Source organism: Tarenaya hassleriana, unplaced genomic scaffold (assembly GCF_000463585.1).
Source record: "Tarenaya hassleriana unplaced genomic scaffold, ASM46358v1 Cleome9, whole genome shotgun sequence".
Lineage (NCBI taxonomy): Eukaryota > Viridiplantae > Streptophyta > Magnoliopsida > Brassicales > Cleomaceae > Tarenaya > Tarenaya hassleriana.
This window is the reverse complement of record NW_010971389.1, coordinates 3,762,431-3,787,420: the sequence shown is the minus strand read 5'-3', so window position 1 is coordinate 3,787,420 and position 24,990 is coordinate 3,762,431. Positions and strand designations below refer to the sequence as shown.

At 38.1% G+C, this 24,990-nt stretch overlaps 4 protein-coding genes across 7 annotated transcripts; 2 read left to right on the top strand and 2 right to left on the bottom strand.

Moving 5' to 3' along the window:
- Positions 1–544: 544 nt before the first annotated feature.
- On the bottom strand, positions 545–4,515 carry LOC104804295. Of its 4 annotated transcripts, XM_010528550.2 has the most exons (7): positions 4,277–4,515; positions 3,786–3,812; positions 3,524–3,701; positions 3,355–3,431; positions 1,803–3,236; positions 1,548–1,716; positions 545–1,431 (listed from the first exon to the last, which is right to left on the bottom strand). In XM_010528550.2, exons 3-7 carry the CDS (start codon positions 3,603–3,605, stop codon positions 743–745), a joined length of 2,451 nt encoding a protein of 816 aa, XP_010526852.1. In that variant the 5' UTR covers positions 3,606–3,701; positions 3,786–3,812; positions 4,277–4,515; the 3' UTR covers positions 545–742. The 4 variants fall into 4 exon arrangements, with proteins under 4 accessions (XP_010526852.1, XP_010526851.1, XP_010526850.1 ...); XM_010528549.2 differs by having other exon boundaries at positions 3,786–4,515; XM_010528548.2 differs by lacking the exon at positions 3,786–3,812.
- A 4,437-nt stretch (positions 4,516–8,952) lies between these two features.
- LOC104804294 lies at positions 8,953–15,133 on the top strand. The gene is made up of 24 exons (XM_010528544.1): positions 8,953–9,179; positions 9,954–10,087; positions 10,186–10,270; positions 10,363–10,416; positions 10,508–10,599; positions 10,689–10,792; positions 10,886–10,958; positions 11,049–11,421; positions 11,507–11,830; positions 11,938–12,141; positions 12,229–12,324; positions 12,398–12,461; positions 12,573–12,700; positions 12,796–13,042; positions 13,130–13,257; positions 13,336–13,460; positions 13,550–13,673; positions 13,752–13,810; positions 13,902–13,995; positions 14,103–14,286; positions 14,388–14,489; positions 14,563–14,669; positions 14,771–14,830; positions 14,913–15,133. The coding sequence occupies exons 1-24, from the start codon at positions 9,141–9,143 to the stop codon at positions 15,021–15,023; spliced, it is 3,111 nt and encodes a 1,036-aa protein (XP_010526846.1). The 5' UTR covers positions 8,953–9,140; the 3' UTR covers positions 15,024–15,133.
- A 443-nt stretch (positions 15,134–15,576) lies between these two features.
- Positions 15,577–17,036, bottom strand: LOC104804293 (high mobility group B protein 4-like). The gene is made up of 8 exons (XM_010528543.1): positions 16,988–17,036; positions 16,840–16,894; positions 16,644–16,730; positions 16,488–16,545; positions 16,320–16,364; positions 16,153–16,233; positions 15,965–16,048; positions 15,577–15,858 (listed from the first exon to the last, which is right to left on the bottom strand). The coding sequence occupies exons 2-8, from the start codon at positions 16,884–16,886 to the stop codon at positions 15,841–15,843; spliced, it is 420 nt and encodes a 139-aa protein (XP_010526845.1). The 5' UTR covers positions 16,887–16,894; positions 16,988–17,036; the 3' UTR covers positions 15,577–15,840.
- Positions 17,037–23,395: 6,359 nt separating this feature from the next.
- LOC104804550 (protein RKD5) lies at positions 23,396–24,488 on the top strand. Its single transcript, XM_010528862.1, has 4 exons — positions 23,396–23,654; positions 23,771–23,991; positions 24,124–24,299; positions 24,422–24,488. The coding sequence occupies exons 1-4, from the start codon at positions 23,396–23,398 to the stop codon at positions 24,486–24,488; spliced, it is 723 nt and encodes a 240-aa protein (XP_010527164.1).
- The last annotated feature ends 502 nt before the right edge of the window (positions 24,489–24,990 follow it).

Here is a 24,990-nt window from a genome sequence, read left to right as displayed (position 1 = left end):
TAACATGAAGTGACCCGGATGTAGTCGGGTCGAAGAGCGGTGAAATTTCAAAAATAAAACGTAAAAACCATGGTCATCACGAACCATAAGAACCCTAAAGTTTCGAATGCAAATTCTTCAAGTCTGCTGCTTGAGTTCATCTTGGACAATATGGTCGTAAAGGTTGCAGCTTTCGGACATCAATTCCCATCTTACCCTTGCAAGGATGATCCAATAAAAAGGGCACCCCCTTATCAAATCCGACAGCTAGCTTTCGGCCCAAAGAGAGATGCTTTTAAGACTCTTTCATCCCATGCACTTATATCAAGCGTACGCATTAGACAGAACAGAAGCCGGTCGCCGCCGCCATTGACGTCGATCCCATGAGGATGAGGAGAGTGTTGGGGCTACTGGGTTGCTTCCGATCATCGTCCCATTCCATCGCAGAAGATTTCTCAGGTTCAAGCCGATCTTCCCCTGTTCTGTTTCTGTTTGCGAATAGTCTTATTAAATTTTAGAAAGTAGCGATTAATTTACAAAATTCTTAAAATCTTTTTTTAATAAAAATCGAATTCTAGGTTTCTTGCATTGCAAGCAATCATTTACAAATTCTGTAAAAACTCATTTTCCTTCATACCTTCAACCTCTAACAGATCCAGAAACCACCCGAAGAAACCCTATTTACATCAACACACCCAAAAAAAAAACCCTTCGAACTGATTCGCCAAACAAAGCCAACCCAGATCGTGTCCCCTCTCTGTAATCAGTCTTTTGATACGATGATCTCTCTAACATGTCTCAAAAACACAGTTTGTGCCTGCATATCCTTGACGAGGTCCTCGACAAGATCCGCCATTATCAGACCTTCAATTTCTCTTCCCAACACATTGACTTCCTCATCCATCAAACCACTCCATGGACTGCTTCCCAGATCCCAGGCTATGATCCCATCCAATGAACACCAAGGCTTCTCTGTCTGAGCATTCAAGTACTCCGACATGACCTGCCATGCCGCCTCCACTAGGTATTTGCCACGTGGAGGCGCCAAACCAGATGAGCTCACGAGTTTTCTCCTGAAACTGGATCTTGAAACCGGAGGTCCAAGCACAATCGCCAGTGTTTCGTTCAGCAGATCGAACAGTAAGTTGTGATCTGTCTCGGCCTTAGTTCCCGTGGCTTCGTTCTCTGTGTTCAGCTTCGTTGTTTTCCTGTGATTCTCTTCTGTTTCTTGGAAAACAGATTTCTGTATCGGCTTTGCGAACGGATCCCATCTGGATAACGATGATCTATCCGATGTTCCGTCGTATAAACCAGAAGCTACGAGTAGATCTCTCACGAATGCTTTGTCGGGATTCGCTATATTGATGGATTCAGGCTCATGATTAGCTTCTTGTTCGACAAGGGTATCCTCTCGTAGATCGGATTCCAGCTCGTTAATCTGCCTTCTCAGCTCTTCATCAGTTGAAAAAGAGCAAAAAAAGTTAGTCGAAACACTCGACAAACTACGTGAAACTCCGAGAAAACGGATGTTGCAGAGGAAAAAGAACGAATATTCCGACTTTCCGTACCGCTTAGATTGGAGCTGATATCTCTGAAGACTCGTGGAAAGCCGTTTTCATCGGCTATACTGACATCTGGTGTCGAAACCGGGCTTAGATAATCGACATTCCTCCAGAACTCATCAGGAGTGTTGCTGCAGGCTGAAGCTGGGCTCGGAGGCACTTCCGTTGAATTCTCCTGAGGATATCGAGAGAAGGGCTTTTTGATTAGATAACGGGGACAAATCGACAAAAACATGTGATAGAGGTCGAGAAAAATCTTACGTTTCTGTCGTAAAAGCTTGTGAATCTTGAGCCAGTGACGAAATCTTTGATGTATTCATCCTCGAAGCTATTTGATTCGATCATTGAACGTATTTTCTTACCGAAGATCTTTCCTCTAAGAGTTGATCTGATGCTGGAGACTTTCTTTCTGAGATTGAATCTCTCTTTCCTCCTCCTGATTGGATCGATGGATGGTTCTTGTTCCGCTGATTCGTGCTTTCGCCTGATCTGTGCTCCGGTCAGGACATTCCGATCTTCTAACAGAAGCTTGCCGAATGAAGTCCCGGAAACTGGAGCTGATAATGACCTGATAAGATTTCTCGGCGATGAATCTTTCTTACCAGAAACTTGATCTCTGACATCGTTGTAACCATTACCACGCCCGAGAGATCGGTTTCTCGTGTCTTCTTGTTCATCCGATTTCGAGATTTCCCTGATTTCTTTCAGCCTTCTCTCCATATCTGACACGGTTGGCCTCAACCTCTCTGCCAAGAGCCTCCTTGTATCTCTACTTACGAATTCGGGAGAGTCTGATGCATTGAACTGAACTTCACCCGCGTAAGATCGGGTCGATTCAGACCGAGGAAGATGATTGTTCCTCCCGATACAGACAGTCTTCTTCGTGTTGTTCTCATCATCAACATCATCCTCGTGCAAAGGCCGTTCACTGAAAGGAGTCTCGATCCCGCTTCCCCTCACGGTTGAGCTTCTCTTGAGGGTTCTTCCATGGAGTAGCTCGCTCTTGAGACGGTCCTTCACCTCCTCCAGAAAATCTTCTATGCTTCCTCGGCTCCCGTCCATCGTTCCTGACGATGTCGTTAACGAATCTTCGTAGTCGTAAAATCTGTGAGGACCGGGCTTTAGAACTACAATCTTCGTAGGAGCTCGGTCTGATTTCAGGTTAAACTCTCGGCCAAAGCTTCTAGTTCTTGTGAAAAGCTTGTCCTTCTGGTCGTGAACCACGAGCCCAGAATCACATCTGAAACCATCCGTCAAGCCGCTTCTGCCCGTCATTCCTTCCGAGACTTTATGTTCTGTCTGAATCAGAGGCAGATTCCCGTGGTTGCCCGGATCAATGATTCTAGAACATTCTTTGAATCTCATAGCCTGCCAGGCCTCGAACTCTCTCTTGAACCTCTGCAACTCCTCTTCCTGAGGATGTTCCCGACGCTTTGGCCTCTCGTATCTCTCCAAGTTGGAAGATTCGGTTCCGTTTCCCTCAAAAGCGGTAACCGAAGTCCACCCTTTTCTACTTCTTCTCGCTCTCTCAGGGAGGGCATCGACTCCCATAAGTTTCGCCACTATGCTCGGAGTGTTTTGCTTGTCGTTGGACGAACAACGTTTCGAGAGCTCCTCGGCTATGTGCTTCTTCAACGAAGCCTCGATAGGATAGCAGTTCCTCTCGTGCCATTCTTCTTCGAATCCATAACTCATCTGAAAACCATTCAGAATCCAAGGAAGACGATGACTTTTACACCGAATCATTTGCCGGGTTTCAACTTCAGATACTCAAAAGGAGTTCTTGTCTGAACAGAGAAGTTAACAGCATTACCTTGGTGTCTTTCATGTCACTGTATGCCGGAAAGTTCTCAACCTGAAGCTCGAGACTGTTCCTGGGAGCTTCCAGATCTGCCGGAACAGTTGGAAAAATGACAAAAAGAATAGGATGAAATCCATGAAAATATCTCTGTAATATCATCACCGGGCACAGAGATATTCACCTTCATCGCGATTCTTCCTGGGGAAAACTTTCTTGGCGAAGTCGTTGCTATGAAAATCGAAGAGATGCAACAAACCCCCCATTCTTTGTCCACTGGATCTCCGAGAAAACTTTTTTTTTTTCTTTCAAAAATCAAATAATGGCGACAGAACTTTCGATCCGAACCATCAAAAAGAGTCCTGCAGAAGGACGAACATGATCAGAACCCGGCAACAAGTGTCAACTCCGGCAACTAAATTGATGACCCGGAGCTGGTTACGAACCCAGAAAGCAGGAACTCGCGTGATGAACTGAAGAGAAGAAAATTCAGACGATAAGACAGAGGGTGTAGTTGAAAACAGAATGAACAGAAGAAAGATGTCCTTTTCGGACAGAACTGATGCAGAGGAAACTGTGTTACAGTGGCGACGGTAACCAGATTAGCAGGTAAACCTTCAGGATCGATCGATCGATCGATCAGTTCAACTTCATCTGTTCGATCAAAACAAATGTCTACCAAAAGCTTACGCCGCAGAAATCGAGACAACCGAACCCATACAATCACAATAGACGCAAACACGAGGATGCTCAATCAGAAACCCGGAAATCTCGAGCAATCCAAGAGTGAGCCTATGGCCCAGAAAAAAAAAGCAGGGATCATACAAAATCCCATTTTCGTACAACCATCAAGAAATCGAGCAATCGGCCCGAAAAGAGGAAGAACCCGCTAATGCAAAGCTCAATCAGCAATAGGTGAGGGAGAATCGAATCATACCAGAGGAAACGCGAAACCCAGGAAGAATAAAGATAAGGGCCGGCGATCTCGGAAGAAGAGAGAGAAGGGCAAAGCACGAAATCAGAAGAAAACGCCCCCAGATGACGGAAACGGGGAGAGAGAGAGAGAGAGTATAAGAAAACTTAGAAAACGGATCGAAGCTCGTCAGAGTTCTCCATACTCGTTTTCCTGTAACGTGGAAAGAAGAGGAGGAGGAAGAGGAAGAAGAAGAGTAGTTGAAGCAATAAATTAAAATAATCGAAAGTATAATTAAGAAAAATAATGCAATAATTCGTTCGAAAAGACAGCTTATAAACTTAAGACGAAGCACGTAACGACCAGCTCATGAACGGACATCATCCCACCCCTTATTATTAATTTATTGTTTATGTTTATTATCATTGTTTTTTTTTGTTAAAGTATAATTGTTATTATTACTAATCATATTATTAATCTTATAATTAATTATCAAGATTTATTTTGTCCATGTTCCCAAAAACCCTTTTGAACATTCTCTTGGACCCTGTGACAAAACTGAACAACATTGAGAGAGGACAAAGCTGTTTTTTTTTTAATATATCCATTAGTTAATTTGATTTGGTATAATTTATTTTCTTTGTGAGACCAATCCATTTGCATTGACATTTTTCAAATAATGCAAAAAAGAGAGCTTAAATTTATTAGATTTTTTTTTTTTTTGCAGGAAACTGAGACGTCTCTAGACTTGCAACACACTAACTCCTCATTATACCTTTTATTATATTTCTCCTTCGATTCTCCTTTTTTTTTATAAAGTTAAATATTATTTTTATTAAAAAAAACATTATATTCAAGTCCCACCTTGGGTTAGTACCCTTTACAAAAAAAAAACCATTATAAAATCTATCAATCATTTATTTGACAATTATTTTTGAACAAAAATAATTTAGTATATTTGTAAGAGAAAATATCATCAATATATATATATACATATATAATTATCAATCATTTCCGTATAAAAACGTTTATATATTTTATTTAGATTTTTTTTATAATTTTATGATTTTTTTATCTATAATTGTTGATATTTTAAGAAAGAGATGAAGGAAACTAATGGTTGGGTACGAGAGGAGGCGGGGAAATAATGGAAAAGCAAAGAGGGAATGATACAACTCATGAGGATTGGCTTAGTGGGTCATTTAGTTGTAAAGCTAATGACCCCATCACACGTTTTCTTTTTCTTTTATATAATATAATAATATAATATATGACATAAAATTATATGTATGATATCGTAGTTATATATACACACATACGTATATATATACATGATAAATAATGTTATTATGTTTATGTTTTAAATATATGATAGGAACGATCCCTTTGTCATGTGCTCCGAATCCTTTCTTCAACTCACGACCCGTTTACTTTTCTATCTACCTACATATATATATAGTGGATTTACGAAGGAATCTTTTTTTATTTATTTATAACGACCCAAATGTAACACCTTCGTTATTTCATATGTAGGGATATAAATGCATATTTTTCATGAACATTTAAATTTTATTCCACTCCCTTCTGTGTTATTTTCTATCTATTTTTAATAGTCTTTGATTTCCACATTCGCGTACGAATTAAATTTTGATATCGAATATTATCTTTTTTTATAACTAAGAGATTTAATAGATTTTCGATCCAACTAATTCTCTTATATCCAGATACCAATTAAATTACCATTTCTATATTTATATTCGAATATTTGATATAATATACGAATATAAATATATAGAATATTATCTATTTGTTGAACTCTCTTATTCCTTTCGACCGTATGCGTAAAACTCGTGCCAAATCAAATCTACTACTCGTAATAGAAATAGCTAACAAATCATAACCCAAATTCATTACACAAATAAATTTCATAGGTCACCTAAATCATTCCTATATCAAAACCTATGATTAGGTTTTTGTAATGAAAAAGTAAGATGAAAAATAAAAAAGGGATGGAAAAAGGGGGGGGGGGGGGGGGGACCGAAACAGAAACATGATGAGACCAAAGGGGACAGGCACAACTTTGGAATTTAACATAACATTATTATAATATGATATGATGTATACTCCAAAGTCTTATAATTACAAACTCTATAACCAAAAAATGGACCCTACCTACTCTCATTCACTTCTCTCTCTCTAAAAAGTCGTTCATTCAAAAGGTCTTTTCTTGCGGCTTCTTTCATCATTTCATCACAAATGCACCTCTTCTTCTTTTTCAAAATCATGTGTTATTGTTTCCAATGAAATGTTGAATTCTTTGATTGGTATTTTGGGTTGTAACCATATTTATGTTTTGTTCCTATTTTTTGTTTTTGTTTTATAAAAATTACACTAATTGTTTTTCTACATCTCGTTTTAGTTTGATTCTGTTTAAATGCAATTCGCTTCAATTTTTTGATTTTTTTTTTCAAAATATTCACTTTCTAAAAAATATTTTCATTCCATTGTGTTATTAATTTTATCCGGATTAAATTACTTTAGTCTAAAAATTATATAAAAAAATTGATTTTTATACTGATTTAAATACATTTACATATTATATTCGTTGGATTTCATTACGTATTACATATTATTTCAAAATGAAATTGTCCACCCTAATCACAACTATACAAAAAACTTATCTAACGAGGAGGGAAACACAAATAAAATATAATTTAATGTATACAAGTATATTAATGGGTCGAAGAAATGAGGCCTAACATTTGAAAAGTCCACATTATAGTTACCATAATATTTTCGGCTCAATTTGGTTTAGTGAATACAAATGGGCTTCTTGCGGGGATACAACCCCACAAAACCATACACCTGCTGTTTGTAACTTTGTATATAAAAACAAAACAAAAAGCAAAACCTAACGCAAGAGTTTTATATTTAAATTATTTTATATAAATGATAAAAATGGAATATTAATTATATATATATATATATATAATAAAACCAAAACAAATATATTTTATTTATAATTCTGTTTTAAATTTGTCAAAATCTTTCAAATCAATTCGGTTTAAAAATTCAAATTAAATTTGATTGATTTTACAATTCCATCTCTAAAACCGGATATGGAGTATAACATTTTCAGATTTTTTTAAACTGTCATAACTAAATGATAATTTTAGTCCATAAACACAATGATCGATAATCAAACATTATATTCTAGGCAAAGTAACATGGACAATTTTATTTTATTTTACAGATTATATTATTTTATTAGAATATCAATAAATTCTATTTAAAATTTATATTTTAATGATTTTTTGTTAGCCTGTTAATCAGTTAGAACAAATCCAACCATTTGTTTACATATACGATCGGATCCTTAACATAATTTTAACGATTTACATATGTATGTATGTGATGTTTTTTTTTGTTAATATATTTTGAGAAAAAATAATATATTTTACTATGTGATCTTTTTTATTTTGTTATTAAATCATGGTATGATAAATTCTTGATCCCAAGTGGCTCCATATGATTGGAAAAACGTCAATACATAAATAATCCACCGAAAGACTAAAAAAAAAATTCCACCTAATACAAAAAGAGAACTTAATCCGGCGAGTTCAATATATATTGACGAACGATCCAACCATATCCACAAAACTTTTTTTTACTCCTTTTATATATATTATCCTAATTTCATTCACATATATATATATATATATATGTATGTATGTCAGCGGTCGGTGACTATAGAACCCTACAGAAAAAGCCAGCGTAAATCTCTCTCTGTTTTCAGATAAAATCGGACGGTTCATATGTCGCCACGCTACTCAAAAGTGGAGCCCACGTGAATTTAACCCTGCCATGTGTAAAATTTGACTAGTCAAAAGAGGACTCGTGGTTTTATCGTTTTTTTTTTTTTTTTTGTTGCCTTCGTAATTTTAGAGACATATAAGATTAATTTTTAATTAATCTTATATCCAATTTCAACTTGAATAACTTAATTTTGAAAAGTGTTATCTAATCAAAGCTAACTTAAATATGATTATTTTTTATTCAATTTAATTGGATTTTATAGGTCCTAATAAAAATATATATATATATATATATACACGTTCGATCTTAAATCAGTATATTCAAGAACATGAATTTGCGTTGTATAAAGAAAGGGGATATGGCCCTTAATCACGACATCTCTTTACTGAATGCCGAATTCTTTATTAGATAAAGGCTGAAGAGAATGATCATGCTCCTTTTGCTACAGAAATAAAAATGAAATGAAAGCGAAAAACATCTTTAACAATTCCCTATTTTTGTAAATTTTAATTTGTAGATATTACCATGACACCATCTTTTAAACTAGGGTTTGCTAGTATACGCATTATATATATACACACACATATGAGTACATGTGGTATTACTGTCTTCATGATTGGATTTAAAGAGGTTACGCATGGAATTTTGGTGGATTAATTTTTTGAAATGAATATTTATTTTTGAACCAAAAATTTATTTTAATTAGTATATGCAAGTAATTAAATTTATAAAACTATAACCACTCCATTTTTAGAATAAATCTAATTATATATGTTGAATACGAAATTGACTTTGCATGTACCCAAGGAAAATGATCATTGCCTTAAGTACCCAAAAGATATTAAAAACGGTTTTTTGGTTTTTGTCGCCATTTTATAAAATCCATCTCTCAACCGTTACTTTGGCATTGGCAACTCTCTCTCTCTCTCTCACGAACAAGGAGATACACCATAGTCGGACGAGTCGAGGCAGAATCCTCCGTAAGACTCGGCATCAGTTCAAAAGCTTACTGTTCATTTGATCCATTCGCCGGATTCGAATCATTCGGTCGATCACTTGGCGGTTCGAGGAGATGTTCGTCAAGAAGTTCGTCGAGAAGGCAACGAAGAAGGTAACACCGTGACAGTACTATGATTTCTGAAACCTGTGTCTTGCCGGTTTCTGGAACTTCGATCCGTTCCTTCTTGTTTGAATTTCGTTTCCTCCTTGATCAATTTCTGCGGTCGATGGAAAGCTTCGTCTGAGTTTCTCCAAGAGGTCCTTCAGGTTTTCGAAATTCTGGAGTTCGTGGAAATCGAAGTTGGATCCGGTTTAGAGTTTCAATAAGGGGGATAAAAAACTTTCTGGGGCTTGAAATTGAAAGTGTATAGATGTACAGAATACGAGTATATTACGGTCGGATTAGACAATTAACTGGTTAATTTTGTCGGGTCACGCTCACACTCAGTTTCCGAAACTTGTGGGTGTCGATTGGTCCGAAGATGATAGTTATCGACAAAATTAGATTCTGATTAGATTTAATTACATTGACATAAATCTATCAGGTTCCTAATTTGAAAAAAATTACTTGAATATTCATCTGATTTGGAATTTTTAATCGTTGATAGCGATTTAAGAATGCATCGTTTCGTACCGAACAGAGTTGGATCTAAGTCCCTGAAACATGCCCACGTGAGGGTCGGCGATTATGCAGTGTCTTTGTCTGAAGCACTGATCCACATTTGAACCGGACCGGCCGGTTTACTCCGGTCGAAATGAATCGATTTGGTATCTTCCCAGATGACTGATCCTGGTTTCTTCATGCGAGTGTGTGTAGTTTTAGCCTTTTAGGATAGAACATGACTATGTAACCTGCAGATTCTTACCGTTGCTTACTCGGCTGCAGCCTGGAGGAAGCTCGTCGGAATGGCTGAGAGCCAATGACGTTGAGCCACGTGTCGTCTTCCAATATGGGATCCCGACCGGATCTCACTTGTTTGCTTATGATCCGGTTCAGAAGATTCTTGCAGTTTCCACCAGGCAAGGCTTGATTATATTTATACCCTTACATGTGAAGCTTTTCGTATGTTTTCGTATTCATCTCCTCGGGATTTTGTGTCTTTCTGGCTTCATCGTAGGGATGGTAGAATCAAACTGTTCGGGAAAGATCATTCGCAGGCATTACTTGTGTCGGAAGAAGCATCCTCAAGCAAGTTTCTCGAGGTCTGTCACTTTCTTCCGTTGTTCCTGTGGTTGAATATGATAACATGAAGTGACCCGATTTTCCTGCCCTCATTGCTCTTCTGAATTTTCAGTTTGTTCACAACCAAGGCATTCTTCTCAATGTCAATGTCAAGAACCAGATCGAGGTAAAGTATTGCCTCGTTTTCTTGACAAAATCGTCTGTTGTGACAAAAGGAAGAGTTCAGATTTTGTCTAAAGAAGAAGTTAATCGTATAGGTGTGGGACATAGAAAGGAAGATTGTGTCTCATGTTCACGTTTTTAACGGGGAAATCACATCTTTTCGAGTTATGCAGCGTACTCCTTACTTGTAAGTCTCGGTCTTGCATCTATATTAACTCAAGGTTAGTTTCTTCAGTTGGTTGTAATGACAAGGCATTTGAACTCGGATGTTTGCAGTTATGTCGGAGATGCCTCAGGTAATGTTACAGTGCTGAGGCTTGAACAGGATTCTGGTCAGGTCGTACAAATGGATTACACTATACCTTATCTGGCTTCCAATGGTAAAAAAAACCGAATCCATAAATCATTTCTCAGACCTATAAAACTTCGTTTCTTCAACTTGCAACACGTTACTGTTGTTTCATCCCCCGTAGGATCTCCTGTTGAAGCTCACGGCGACACTGCAGTGGTGAACATTCTGTTGCAGCCAATGGCAGAGGGCAAGAGGTACAATATCAATCCATCTTTTGCGGTGTTGATTGGTATGAATATTCTTTCTCGCCATGGGAGCAATAACTACATGTTTCTTCATTGCAGGATTCTGCTGGTGTTTGGAAATGGAGTTATAGCTCTGTGGGACATTAGCGAAAGCAAGCCTATTCTGAAGATGGGAGGACACGGGATCCAGTCGGTGCAGCATCAAGATGTGAAGAAAGCGACTAGCGCTTGCTGGGTTTGCCCTCACGAAAGCAGAGTTGCGGTTGGATACAGTACCGGGGATATCCTTATATGGAGCATTCCTTCGAAAGGTGAATGCTCATCAGAGAGTGGAACTCAGCCTTCTCCGATTTGCAAGCTTAACCTCGGTTACAAGTCTGAGAAGATTCCGATAGCTTCTCTGAAATGGGTCTATGGAGAGGGAAAAGCCAGTAGGCTTTACTCCATGGGTTTATCCTCAAACCTGTTGCAGGTAAGTTCATGCCTAGCAACCGAGTTAGAGAATAATGGAGTGATTATTTATGAACTAACGAGATGAAGAAGATGACCTGGGACAGGTGGTTTTGCTGAATGATCACACGGAAACTCGTACGATTAAACTGGGGCTTCATGCATCAGAGCCTTGTGCTGATATGGAGATCATAACGGATGCCAACGAACAAATCAAGCATAAACAGGAATACCTGCTTGTGATTGGAAAGTCCGGGCGTGTCTATGCTTATGACGACTTTATGATCGAGAAGTATCTAATCATATCTCAATCAAAGTCCCCACCTTCCCTCCCGGAGGAGATAGCGGTTAAGATGCCATTTGCGGAATCTAGCATTACTACTGCCATACTCCTCACAAACCCTCCACACATACTGAATCCTTCAGATGAGGTACTCTTTAACTTTTGAAAGAACGAGCTCATTCTCTTAAGTGTATTATGCCTATTTTTCCGGTCTATCCGAGTGAAAGGCTTGGCTTTGTGACTCTCATGATGCAGGATTATGTCCAGCTGATGAAAGATGTGACCCCGCTTCTTCCTTTCCAGACAGTTCTGAAAGAAGGAACTCGTTCGAGCACTGCACACTTTCCCGGGTTCGCAAAGGTTAAGAACGTTTTCATCACAGGGCACAGTGATGGAACAATCAGTATCTGGGACATGTCTTGTCCACTTCTCATTCCTGTGCTGTCCCTGAAAGAGCAGGTAACGTTTAGGATGTTTCACAAATGCAAATAAAATAGTCGGAAACCATTTTGCCTTTTGTTGTCGAGCTTTTTTTTTCCCTTGCAGACTGAACAAGAAATCTCTTCACGAGGCACAGCATTGACAGCTCTGCATTATGACAGCAACACCCGTCTTCTTGTTTCTGGAAATCAGAATGGAATGGTAAAGGACTTGAGTAATGTAAGCCATGGAGGCTCATCAAGTATTGCCTTCTAATAAAATTCGACCTATGCAGGTTTGCTTATATAGATTTAAGCCTGAGCCATATGCTACAGAGAACAGCTTCATTCCCTTCCAAGGTATGCATAACCATATAAAGTTTGGTTTAATTTTATTCAGAGTGCACTTATGGTTTGGAACTTGATGTTTTGCTTCCGGGCTTCCTCCTGAGTCGATTTTTCTCCTTGCAGGAAGTACAAAGAAAGGAAACAACCATATTGTCCAGAGCATTAAGCATATAAAGCTTAATGGCTCCATAACCTGCCTGCAGAAAAGCCAAACCTCGAGACATCTTGCTGTTGGATCAGATCAAGGACATGTGAGCTTGAACTTCTTCCTCCTCCTCCTGTCATGATTCCTTGATAAAGCATTGTGAAAATTGATTTTATGTGGTAACATGAATCACTTTTGCAGGTTTCTCTAGTTGACGTAGAGGAGTTAACCGTGTTATACCAAAAACATATTGCAAGCGATATCTGCCCAGGAATCATCTCCTTGCAATTTGATATTTGCAGTGTGCAAGGCTTCGAGAAGAACGTATTGGTGGTCGCAATGAGGGACTCTTCAGTGTTTGCTCTCGACAGTGACACGGGAAATATGATGGGAGCTAACATGATTAAGCCTAAGAAACCATTCAAGGCTCTGTTCATGCAGATCTTGGGTTGGTCCTGACCCTTTTTGTTTCAGTCAATATGTCATAAAGCTAAACGATACGAGCCTTTTAAGATCGTAATTCATGTCTGTGCAGATGGGAGGCATGATTCTACAGCAAATGGTTCGGACCCAGTCGAGGAGATTACGCCTCCTAAGCAGCCTTATGTTTTGATCTGTTCAGAGAAAGCTATATATGTCTATTCCTTGACTCATTTTGTCCAGGTACCTTACCTTATGTCCAGTGGTTATGTCAGTATCTTGTTTTCTTTCCCCTTTCTCTTATTATGGTTACTACCTCAGGGAGTGAAGAAGGTTCTTCATAAGAAGAAATTCAATTCCTCCTCGTGTTGCTGGGCTTCTGTTTTCTGTGGTGCTTCCGGTGTTGGCCTCACGCTGGTTCTCGCTGATGGCATGGTTGAAATAAGGTGAAACCTGTCTGTTCTTTCTTATTTTTATAATGTTCCGAGCATATTCACAAGCTAACCTCATGAATCTGTCTCTATTGATCTCTCAGGTCATTACCAGAGCTCACCCTACTAAAGCAAACATCCATTAGAGGCTTCACATACGCCTCTCCTAAACCGAACTTGTTATCCGAGACTACAGTATGCGCTTCTTGGGACGGAGATTTAGTCGTGGTACTTTTTAGAACACACTGCAAAGTACTCCAGTTGGAAATTTCAAGGCTTCCAGATGATCTTCCCCTCTCCTTGCAGGTGAACGGAGACCAGGAACTTGTAGTCGCCTCAGTTTTACCTAAAAAAGACACCTTTAGGTAAAAGCTAACGCACCTCTGTCTCTGATCATCTGTCTCACGCATTTCATGCAACCCACCAATAGTTATTTGAACTGTCATTTCTCCACAGGCATTTGGAGTCCATCAGCCAAGTCTACAGGAAGGGCGTTGCTGCTGATCGTGAAGATATTGTGTCTGTGGCTGTAAACCCCAAGGAAAAGAAGGTAGAGAGAGAGAGGCACTTTGAAGGAGGGTTTTTCCTTATCCCCCATCCCTTTTGCAAGAATTCCTTTGATGGAAAGATCGTTTTGTATCTCTGTGTTGGCTGCAGGGTATATTCGGCTCCGTCTTCGGGGGCAAATCAAAGCGGACACTTGACACGGAAACAGAAGACACCAAGGAAAGCGTCGAGGAGCTGTCCAAAATATTCTCGACAGCTAATTTCCCGTGGAACGTTGAGAATCCAGAGATCAAAGCAGCAGGACCAGTTGAGGATGAGACAGAGCTGGACATAGGTCTGGTCAGCTGGTGTACCTTTGAAGTAAATGTGCTGTTCAAGTTTAGGTTTTGTTCCGATCTTTTTTTTTTTTGTGGGTTCGTTCCTTTGCGTGTGAAGATGATATCGACCTGGAGGATCACACGGAGCAGCACAAAGAACAGGGAATACTATCTGGGCTGAACAAGCAGAAACTGGCGAACAAATTCAACTCCTTCAAAGGTCAGTTGCATACATTCATCCCGAAATGGCCGTAGGGGAGTGGTACTGATGGAGACGAGGATGAATGTTGCAGGGAAGCTGAAGCAGATGAAGGGAAAGAACGAGAAGAGCGCAAGCAACGAAGAGAAAGCCAGCACGGTCGACCAAATCAAGAAGAAATACGGATTCTCTTCATCCGGGGTAAACAATCAGCCTTCCCAAAAAAGAAAAAACTTTGCTCCCATTTCAGTGCAACGACTTTTCAGTAGGGTCGAATTCATTCTGCGTCTCCCATTGTGCAGGAAGTGGGAGCTGCGAGGATGGCGGAGAGCAAGCTACAAGACAACTTGAGAAAGCTGCAGGTAAACTGTCTGTCAAGGGAACTCTTGTAAGTTGTAGTACTCCAATCAAACGGTTGATAAAACCTTTGTCGGAATGTTGCAGGGGATAAGCCTGAAAACCACGGAGATGGAAGACACTGCCAAGTCATTCTCCTCGACGGCGAAGGAGTTGTTGAATGCTGTTGAGCACAGTAATCAGGGTTCCAAACCCTAGCTCTTTATGCCTGATGAATACGAGTTTTGTATACCTGATGACGAACACGTTTAGATTAACCAATGAATAAACCAAATATGTGTTTGGTGGGGTTCAAGGTTTGGTCAATACCCAATAGACTATACAAAAACTTACCTTTTATCTTTCACAAAAGCAAACCATTGAAAAGGAAGAAAGAAAATGCCATCCGAAAGATGTACATTCAACCATATTATCAACACCACAACGAAACGGGGGCGAGAACAGACTGAGACAAGACAACATAAACATAGACGCATAATGGCTATTCCATCATTACGAACGATAAGCGAAAAGACAAAAAAGGCATCTCGAAGGAGAAAGTCAACAACCAATCACCAAGCAACAGTTCAGTGCTCACTCCCAGAAAATGACAAAACACAACTGCTGAACAACAGACACGGCATATACGATCCAAACAAACAAAAACATTCTCTCCCAGGAAAAAAACAACAGTAAAAGACCACAAACCACATTTCCTCAAAGGTGGGAGGAGAGCAAGATGATATAAATCAAGACCATAACTAGAAATTAGTAACATAAACCCACCATTCCCATAACCAGAATGAAGCTCAAACTAAGATCCATTGTCATGAAAAGGTTTTTAAGTACATATAAAACCCCAGTAAGCAGAGGAAAGTACTATTCCATACCACTGACCTAATCCACAGTCATAGCAGATGAGCTTCACATCATTAAAAATAATGCATAAATGCGATCTAAGGTTCTTTTGGTCAAATCTAAGCAACTTTACACAAATTGCTGATCCATCTTCATCTGGGTCCCTCTGTAGCAAATCCTAATCATCATCTTCCTCCTGAAACCAAAGAAAGCTCTCTTATCAGATACCAAAAGGAACAGAGAGTATATATGGCTGAATCAATCAACGTAGCCCCCAAACCAAAATGCAAATCCGAGCCAACCTCTTCACTTCCCCCTTCTTCCTCATCGTTGACTTCAGACTTGGACTTGTCAGAGTCATCATCTGCTGCATTGGCTCCGTCAGCCTAAAAGCATAAAGCAAAAGCAAATGATAAGACTGTTTCACTAACAGAAGGTGAAGACATAATTTTCCCGACAATAAATTCAAGAAGCAAACTATCAATATTACCAGTTTCTTGTTGTACTGTTGCATGTTCTTAACATATTCACTCTTTCTAGTCTCCGCCTTTGCGACGTACGGAGCTTTATCCTGTTTTTATTGATTCATACAACCAAAATCAGAGCGTGGAACGAAATCGTTTCCTAAAACAATCGAACACAAGAAGAGCTACTCACTTCCTCTGACATGGACTTCCATTTACCTCCAGCAGCCTTACCAACCTGATTTGCAAATCCAAGCCGAAACAGATACCTATTAGCTCTCTCATAAACTCGGATCGTAATTTTGAACTGGGTTAGACATGGCTTTTGTCCATAGATAGTGAATCCCGCGAAAATACTTACAGCAGCGACGGACTTGTTCGTAGGGTTTGCTTTGTTGAACTCCCGTCGGAACTCCTCCCTTCGATTACCGACATCGGAAAACGATCAACGAATATAGAAACACATCTAAACAGTAATCACAGAGGGAAAACGCGATAAAGGAGCTTTATGAATTACAGGAAGACGAAGAAAGCACTCGGAGGCCTCTTTGGCTTGTTAGGATCCTTCGCCTTCTTTCCAGCTTTTCTACCGCGTGTTTTCAGCCTGAAAATCGATGGAAATCGCAAAAACAATCGGAGAAGCCCAGAAAAAGAAGCAGAAGTATATGGATCTCAGATACGCAGAAACGAAGAAGACGATGCGGAAAACTTACCTCGTATCAGTGCTCTTGGCCTCAGATTTGGATTGACCGCCTTTCATTGCGAGTTCTACCACAGAGAAAACGAGGAGAATCGATGAGAATCGGCGAAAACAAGCGTGACTTGGTCCGAGTGAGTCAGACGACGCGAGTAGCGAGTTACCTTTGAACGTTAGGGTTTTAGTTTGACGGAAATGAGAAGATATTTTCCTTCGCTGCCTAATTTTTATTTGAATTTAAAGATATTCCAAATTTCAAAGATTAAAAAAACGTATAATATGAAAACAGATTGACACGCGGGATCTCAGAAAAGTGAAAAAAATATATATTTTGCCACGTAGGATAAAAAATTACCGCTTATAGTTGCAAACGCTGTAAGATGATGACACGTGTAACCTACATATATATATGCGCTCAACTACAATAGAGTTGGGCTGGGCTGGGCTGGGCCGGGCCTTAGTTTCCTCTTGCACAACTTTTGGAAACTCGAACTTAAGCACAAATTTCTTCTTTGAGAAAATAAAAAAAATAAATTAGTGTAAGAACTAGATTTAAAATTTTAATTATCTAAAAAACTAAAATTAAAAAAAAAACATTTTAAACGTGATCACCTACCAATTGAAATAAATTTTATAATTCTATAAAAAAAACAAAATATATTTGTATCAATTTATTCATTTTAAAATATATTTATAATCCGGACATTGGGTAAGGCATCTACAAGATATATCTCCAATTCATTTATTGATTGCTCTCTAACTCATGTCAAACAATTAATGAAAACGCCTAACCATTGATTTGATTTTATTTTAACAAAAATTGCTAAAAGGGGTGAGTTTTTACCTGACAACATAGAACCATAATCATAAAAATCTCACCTGATATTTTAATGAGAGAATTTAACTTTTGGTGTTTGGTAATATAAATCTATACCAAGTTCAAATTAATAAAGAGCTCCAAAGACAAATTAAATGGTTGATTATACTTATTTTGAAATTTAATTAAATACCATAAAATCGAATTCTAATATTTTCCATAGAAATATTTGCAAAGAATTTTGTAATCGTAACAAAATTAAAATCCTTGTGCTATTTGGTTAGAACTTAGAAGTGATTCATCATTGAACCGTTTTTTTATTTAATAATATAATAATTTTATAGGAAAATAAATTCTCCGATTGCCATTTTTCAGACATGCGGCCACCAACTTCCTGTATTAATTAGAAAAATACCCCTATCTACTTCCTGGCTTTCACGTGCACTCCCACATTTTCAGGTCCAGAATAAGGGCATTTTCGGATTACATTAATTTCGTGGCACTCACTGGTAATTAAATGACACCGTGGGCTTTTCCAGACCATGCGAAAAGAAACTGCCCCAACTAAAAAGCACACCACTACACGACAAAAGCTAAATCCTTGGATTCTTATGCATATTTCACATTAAAATTAATAAATAAATATTTATTTGTTTAACGTAATTATGTAAGTCTCATATTCTCCGTCATTACGGGATATATCCAATCTACCCTTTGACTGCTGCAAGGACTTTTCTTTGTATCCTTCAAAACCTAAATTAAAAAAAAAATGATTGAACATTAAAAAAGACAGAGAAATCCTCAGATAAATATATAAAGACAAAAAAGTTCCCCCTCTGAATTAAAAAAAATTAAAAAAAATTTATTTTATCTTCTCTCTCCTAGCTCAACCCACGTTCCTCTCTCACTTATAACTCACAGCATCTCTTCTCTCTTCCTTTCAAAACCGCCGATTTCTTGCAGATGTAAGTCTGATTTCTCTGCAGAATCTCCCTTTCTTTAACTCTTTTAAGATTCAAAGAAGAAGAAGCGGAGAAGACAACAAAAAATTGGCTTCAACATCAACCCAATAATCATCTTCGTCGGCATCTTCAATGGAGACCGAAAACCAAATGCAAATTGCGGAGTTAGACGAACACATGGTAGACTACTTCTTTTTTTGTGAGATTTGTTGGATTTTGGAAATCTTTGATGTTGAGTTGAAGTATTAGGGTTAGGATTTGACGGATAGAAACTTAGGGTTGCATTTTTAAAATTTCTAGGATTTAAAAATAAATTTTGGATTTGAAATTAAGTAATCGATTGTAATATAAAATTTTGAGTTAATTTGGGTTACATGGATGTATGGGTCACATGGTCACATGATCAATTATATGTTGATTTAGATCACATAATTGTACGGTCACAAGGTAAAAATATCACAGTTCACAGGATGATTTAGGTCACGCGTGATAATACGTCACAGAGTGAATTATGTCACATGGTCACAGATCACAAGGTCACAAGATAATAGGTGGCATGGTCACAAGTGACTTGGTTACGTGGTCTCAGGTGACATGATGTCATCAATTTGTTTTGTTTTGCAGTTGCCTTTTATATATAAAATAAACAAGATTGACATTAAATCAAAGGTATACACTAAAAGACATTGTCACTTGGTCACAGATTGACATGGTCACATGGTACCATATTAACATGGTCACATGGTACCATGGTCACATGATACCATGTCCACATGGTCACATGAGACCATATTGGTATGGTCACATGGTACCATATTCATATGGCCACATGGTACCATGTTCACATGGTCACATGGTACCATGTTCACATGGTCACATAGTGTCATGGTACTGTGGTATCATGGTACCATCTATTTTCATGGAATTAAGAGTATACTAAAGAAGGAAGCGTCTGACGAAGCATTTCTTTTTTATTTAGAGGAATTGATGTCATCGAGTTCATGACTTGGAAATTCGTTCGACAAAGTCTTCTAAGAAGAAGAAAAAGGGAAAAAGTTTGATAAATGAAGAAGAAGTAGAAGATAAGCGAGGAAAAGAAGACGAAGAACAACAAGGACAAGAACAAGAAAGACAAGAAAAACAAGAATTATATGTGATGACAATGCCACCAAGATGCGTGAGCAGTTGACAGCCGTCATATTTGTCAATAGAAATGTGCAAAAGTAGAATTAATAACTTATTTATGTTATGAACTTATTTGTTTTTGTTATTACATTTTGTTTGTTTATTATAAACCTACAAATTTTTATTATTATGATATTATGTCTTATGTTTATTTTATATTTGAACATATGAAGTGAAAAATATTGGAAGGAAAAAATTTGGGTTGAAAAATTTTGAAGAGAAAAAAATTTGGGCTAAATTTTGGAGGGAAAAAATGGATTAAAAAATATTGGAGGGTAAAAAATATGAGTTGAAATATTGGATCCCACCGAAATTAGTGTTGAATTGTCAACCGTAACTTTTTTGCACACTTGGATTACACTAGACCCCACCAGGAATATTACATGTTCAAACTGGGACCCGCAATATTTCGGTCACAATGGGTCACAGTTGGTCACAAGGTCGATTTAGTGGATTCTTTCAAATGAATCGATCTGATTGTCATCACATCTTCCATATGCACCATTTTGAACTATATTAAACTATAATAATTGAATTATTCGAATTTTGTGTGCAAAAGTAGTTCTCACAAATGTGATACATTAGTGTTCATAGTCTTTTATGAAGAATTTTGACAATTTTGGTCTTTTTGTATTACAAACTCGTGTTAACGTTTTATAATTTTGTCATCAACATAATATTTGTATTCCTTATACCTTATAATAACAGACCAAAGCTCTCATTCAAAATTAGGGTTTCTCTCAAACTTTGTTGATGTTGATGCTCCTGTTGCGACATGAGATTATATTTTCTTACCACTCCAATGTTTCGAGTTTAAGATCAATGTCGTACGCAACTTCCAATTACAGCCAGATCCAACAAATTTGTATCTTATTTTCTATAATTCTAATTCGAACAAGTTCACTGTTTCCTTTAATAGTTGGCAAATAACTCAACTTGATCTTCGTTTTATCTTTGTCCGACTTCATCTCGACACATAACTTCCGAACAAGTTCGCTGCAGGTTACTTCACAAGGGAGACAAAAGAATATCACTCTTGGGTTTTCCACCACCTTTCCTTGTGACCATCATTACCATTACTGACTATTCTTAATTATATGATCATATGAACATAGTCACATGTGACCATAATTACCATTCGACCATGTAATTTAAACTCATGTGACCATTATTCTCAATTCGACTATTATGGAGATCATGTAATCGTGTAACCACGTGGATCTGGTATCATGTGACCATGTGAACCTGGTACTATGTGACCATGTGAACATGGTACCATGTGACCATGTGAACATGGTACCATGTGACCATGTGAACCTGGAACCATGTGACCATGTGAACCTTGTACCATCCGAATCAGATCTATTACAATATCATATTATAAAAGACAAAACTTCACAAACTCATTAGAAGAAAATAAATGGAAAAAACATCATTTCTCATCAAACAACTCCTACAACCATCGATGTATATGAAAAACAATAAGATTTTCGCAATGGATTATTTATTTCTAGCTTCTTCACTAATTTTCCACTGATTTTGCTTTGATTTCGAGCGATTTTGATGAAAAATCAGAAGAGAGAGAAAGTGTAGGAGAAAAGTGAAAGAAGAATCATTGTTCATCAAATAAACCCACACAATCATCAACGTACATGAAAAAAGAATAATATTTATGGTACCATGTGACCATGTGAACCTGGAACCATGTGACCATGTGAACCTTGTACCATCCGAATCAGATCTATTACAATATCATATTATAAAAGACAAAACTTCACAAACTCATTAGAAGAAAATAAATGGAAAAAACATCATTTCTCATCAAACAACTCCTACAACCATCGATGTATATGAAAAACAATAAGATTTTCGCAATGGATTATTTATTTCTAGCTTCTTCACTAATTTTCCACTGATTTTGCTTTGATTTCGAGCGATTTTGATGAAAAATCAGAAGAGAGAGAAAGTGTAGGAGAAAAGTGAAAGAAGAATCATTGTTCATCAAATAAACCCACACAATCATCAACGTACATGAAAAAAGAATAATATTTTTAATATTTCCAACTTTTCCGCTAATTTTCACTAATTTTGTTTTGATTTTTAATGAATTTGAAAAAAAAATGAAAATTCTAGAGGAGAGAGAAAGTGTAGAGGAGAGAGAGTTCGTAAAAAAAAGAGAGGAAGGAGAGAGAAACCAAAAAGAGAGGAGAGAGAAACCTAGATTTTAGGAAAGATTTTTTGATTAAAAATAAATAAATAAATAAAATAGGGTATTTTAGTCATTACATATTAAAGAGAGTATAATAGAAATTGATTTTTTTTAAAAAAAATAGAGGGTATGGTTAGATGTTGATGTAGCACAGGGTAGAATAGAAGTTGACCCGTCTGTGACTCTTCGCCTTCTTCGACGATATGGATTCTCTTCTTCCTCAGACACATTTCTTAACATCTCTCTTAGTGTTCCAAAGCGCCACCATCAGAGGTGAGTTGTCCTAATCGTCGTCTCGTTTCGTTTCTCCTCGTCCAAATACAGACACTGAGTCGCCCCGGGTCGACTCGGAAACGGGTTTTCTTTCCATGAAAAAGAGCTGATCAGGACCTTGCATGTGTACGGGTCGAGAGACGGGGAGGAGGGAGAAAGGGAGGTGGAGAGAGAGTTCGTGTTCGACGAGAAAGGCCCTTATGTCGAAACCAAAGCAAACCCGCACTTTCCGGTGGAATATCTCCGGCGACCGGAGATTTCGCAAGGAACGCTTGTCGGTTCGTGGATTTGCATCTTCATGTTTCGTTCCGACCGTGTCTCCGGCAAGATTCCATCTCTTCTCTCCGTCTCAAGGTATAAATAAATATTACGAACTTCTAGCTAGCAATGGCGTTCATAGAACTGTTACGTAAGATTTTTGCGAGTGAATGCTGCATGGACCGTGGCACAGTCCAGTGTCTGAACCCACATTACATGGTAATATGGTTAATGTTAAATGGAATCAGCGTATATTTTAACAAGTCGGTTCATAAGGATACGTGGTTTAGAGGGTATTATAAGGGGTGTAACTTACATGGACTAACAAGAATTGATTCCTTGGATGAGTAAATTGAATCTTTCACGTTGGATTTTGTTTTGTCCCGAGCGAAATGTCGATACTAATTCCTTAGTTGTGTACTGTGGTTACGTGCGATATACGCCACAAATTATGCAAGCAGTAGGCTGGAACCTTAACAGTGAGGCCGATTCCGCGGCTGCATGAGCAACTGATGATTCGGTATTAGGAGCAATGTCTGTGTTATTTGCCCAGACGTCGGAGAAGACAACTTCTTTTGTAAGTGTTGTTAGGAACTGGCTATAGGAAGAAGAATGGTTAAGGTTAAGCTTACTGCATAGCCAATATATCTATATCTCTCCTCGTATTAGGAATTCGAAGACTATTAGTTGTCGGTATTTTTCGCACTAGGGTCGGTTAATAGCGTGTTATAAGCAAGTGAAAGTATGGCGAAATCTTAAGTATGTTTTTCATCTGCTAAGTGAATGAAAAAGAAAGATGCACTCGAGTTCTTTCTTCTTGTGTAATTTGAAACTAAAAACATGCACTTTTTCCCTTTTTGTTGCAACTATGGACAGAAATCCTAAGCTTAGGGCGATCCCGACGTTAGCCAATGAACTATGGATGGTCTCGAAGCGAGCCACGAGGCCAAAACGGAAAGAAACATCACACATTCCCACCAAGGAACACCATGGTGCAGGCCGAAACAGCAGCGATGAGCCTAAACTGAGAAAAAACGTCCTGAAACAGGATCTTAACTGTCTTCCTGACCCTGAAACCACATCCGGTGAAGAATCCCGAAGTGATCAAACGGAACAACAGGAATCTGGTACGCATGATATATATCCCCCCGTGACATTTCTTAAACGTCAAGATATGTAATCAGAAACCCTATTTTGATTAAACACTTATAACGCATCAAATCTCCGGTTTTATATATTGCAGACATTATGAAGACAGACAAGAAAAAGAGGGCGCCGTCCAAACATGTAGCCAGACTTTCCATAGAAGAGCTCGCTAAATACTTTGACCTTCCAATATCGGAAGCTTCTACAAAGCTAAACGTCGGTGTTACAGTCTTGAAAAGGAAATGCAGAGAATTCGGGATTCCTCGGTGGCCACACAGGAAGATCAAATCACTCATTAGTCTCATCCTTGATCTCCAGGTCCTCCAAACTCTACTCTATTCATCATCTTTCCATATATATATATATATATATATAATGTGTATCATACGCAATGTATATACATGTATCTGCAGGCGTTGTATTTTTCGATGAACGGGTTAGTTGATGCAGGGAGAAGCGGAACGGCAACGGGAGAAGGACGAAACAGCGGCAATGGCGGTAAAGAGAAGGAAGAAGATGCTGGAGATAGAGAAGAAAGAGATAGAGGAAAAGCCATTCATGGAGATACAGGCAGAGACCAAGAGATTCCGACAGGACATCTTCAAGAGAAGACACAGAGCAACTAGGTCAGCTCGTAACAGAAGATCTATGTGATATCCTCTCATGGCACAGGGCTTATTACATAACATATCCTTATGTTTTTGTTTCGTTCGTGTATTAATATGGGATTTGTCTATTATACATGCAGACTTTTGAGAAGCGAAGACTCTGAATCAGTCAGAGGGTCTGGGACATTTATGAGAATGAGGTTGTAAGAAATGCATGAGGGAAAAAAGTCACTCGTGCTATATTATCTTTGTTCACTCATCTTGTTTTTCTCCTCTACTCTACGTGAGTCCACGACATCAAACATAACAAAAATCGAAATATCCAAAAAAAATGTATTTATCTTATCATTGTAGGTGATTTATATATCAGAAAATTTTAGGATATCATATTTTTAGGTACTTTAATTTTAAATATCCAAAAAAAAATATTAGGATGTTCGAATTTTAAGAAAAGATTTAAAACGAACTCACGGTAGATCCGTATTCGGGTAATTTGCCGACTCTAATTTATGAAAGGACCAGTGTGTGTGTATGTGTGTGTATATATATATGTCCCATCGGTCCGTGGATGTGGTTTGACAACGTCCTTGGGTCGGGGAGTTAAGGCGTGTTCACACACATGCCTCATTGCGTAGGAATCGGTTCGTATATTCCAATTTTTTATAACCTTACTATTTAATGTCAAGCGATTAACAATTACGTGTTAGGA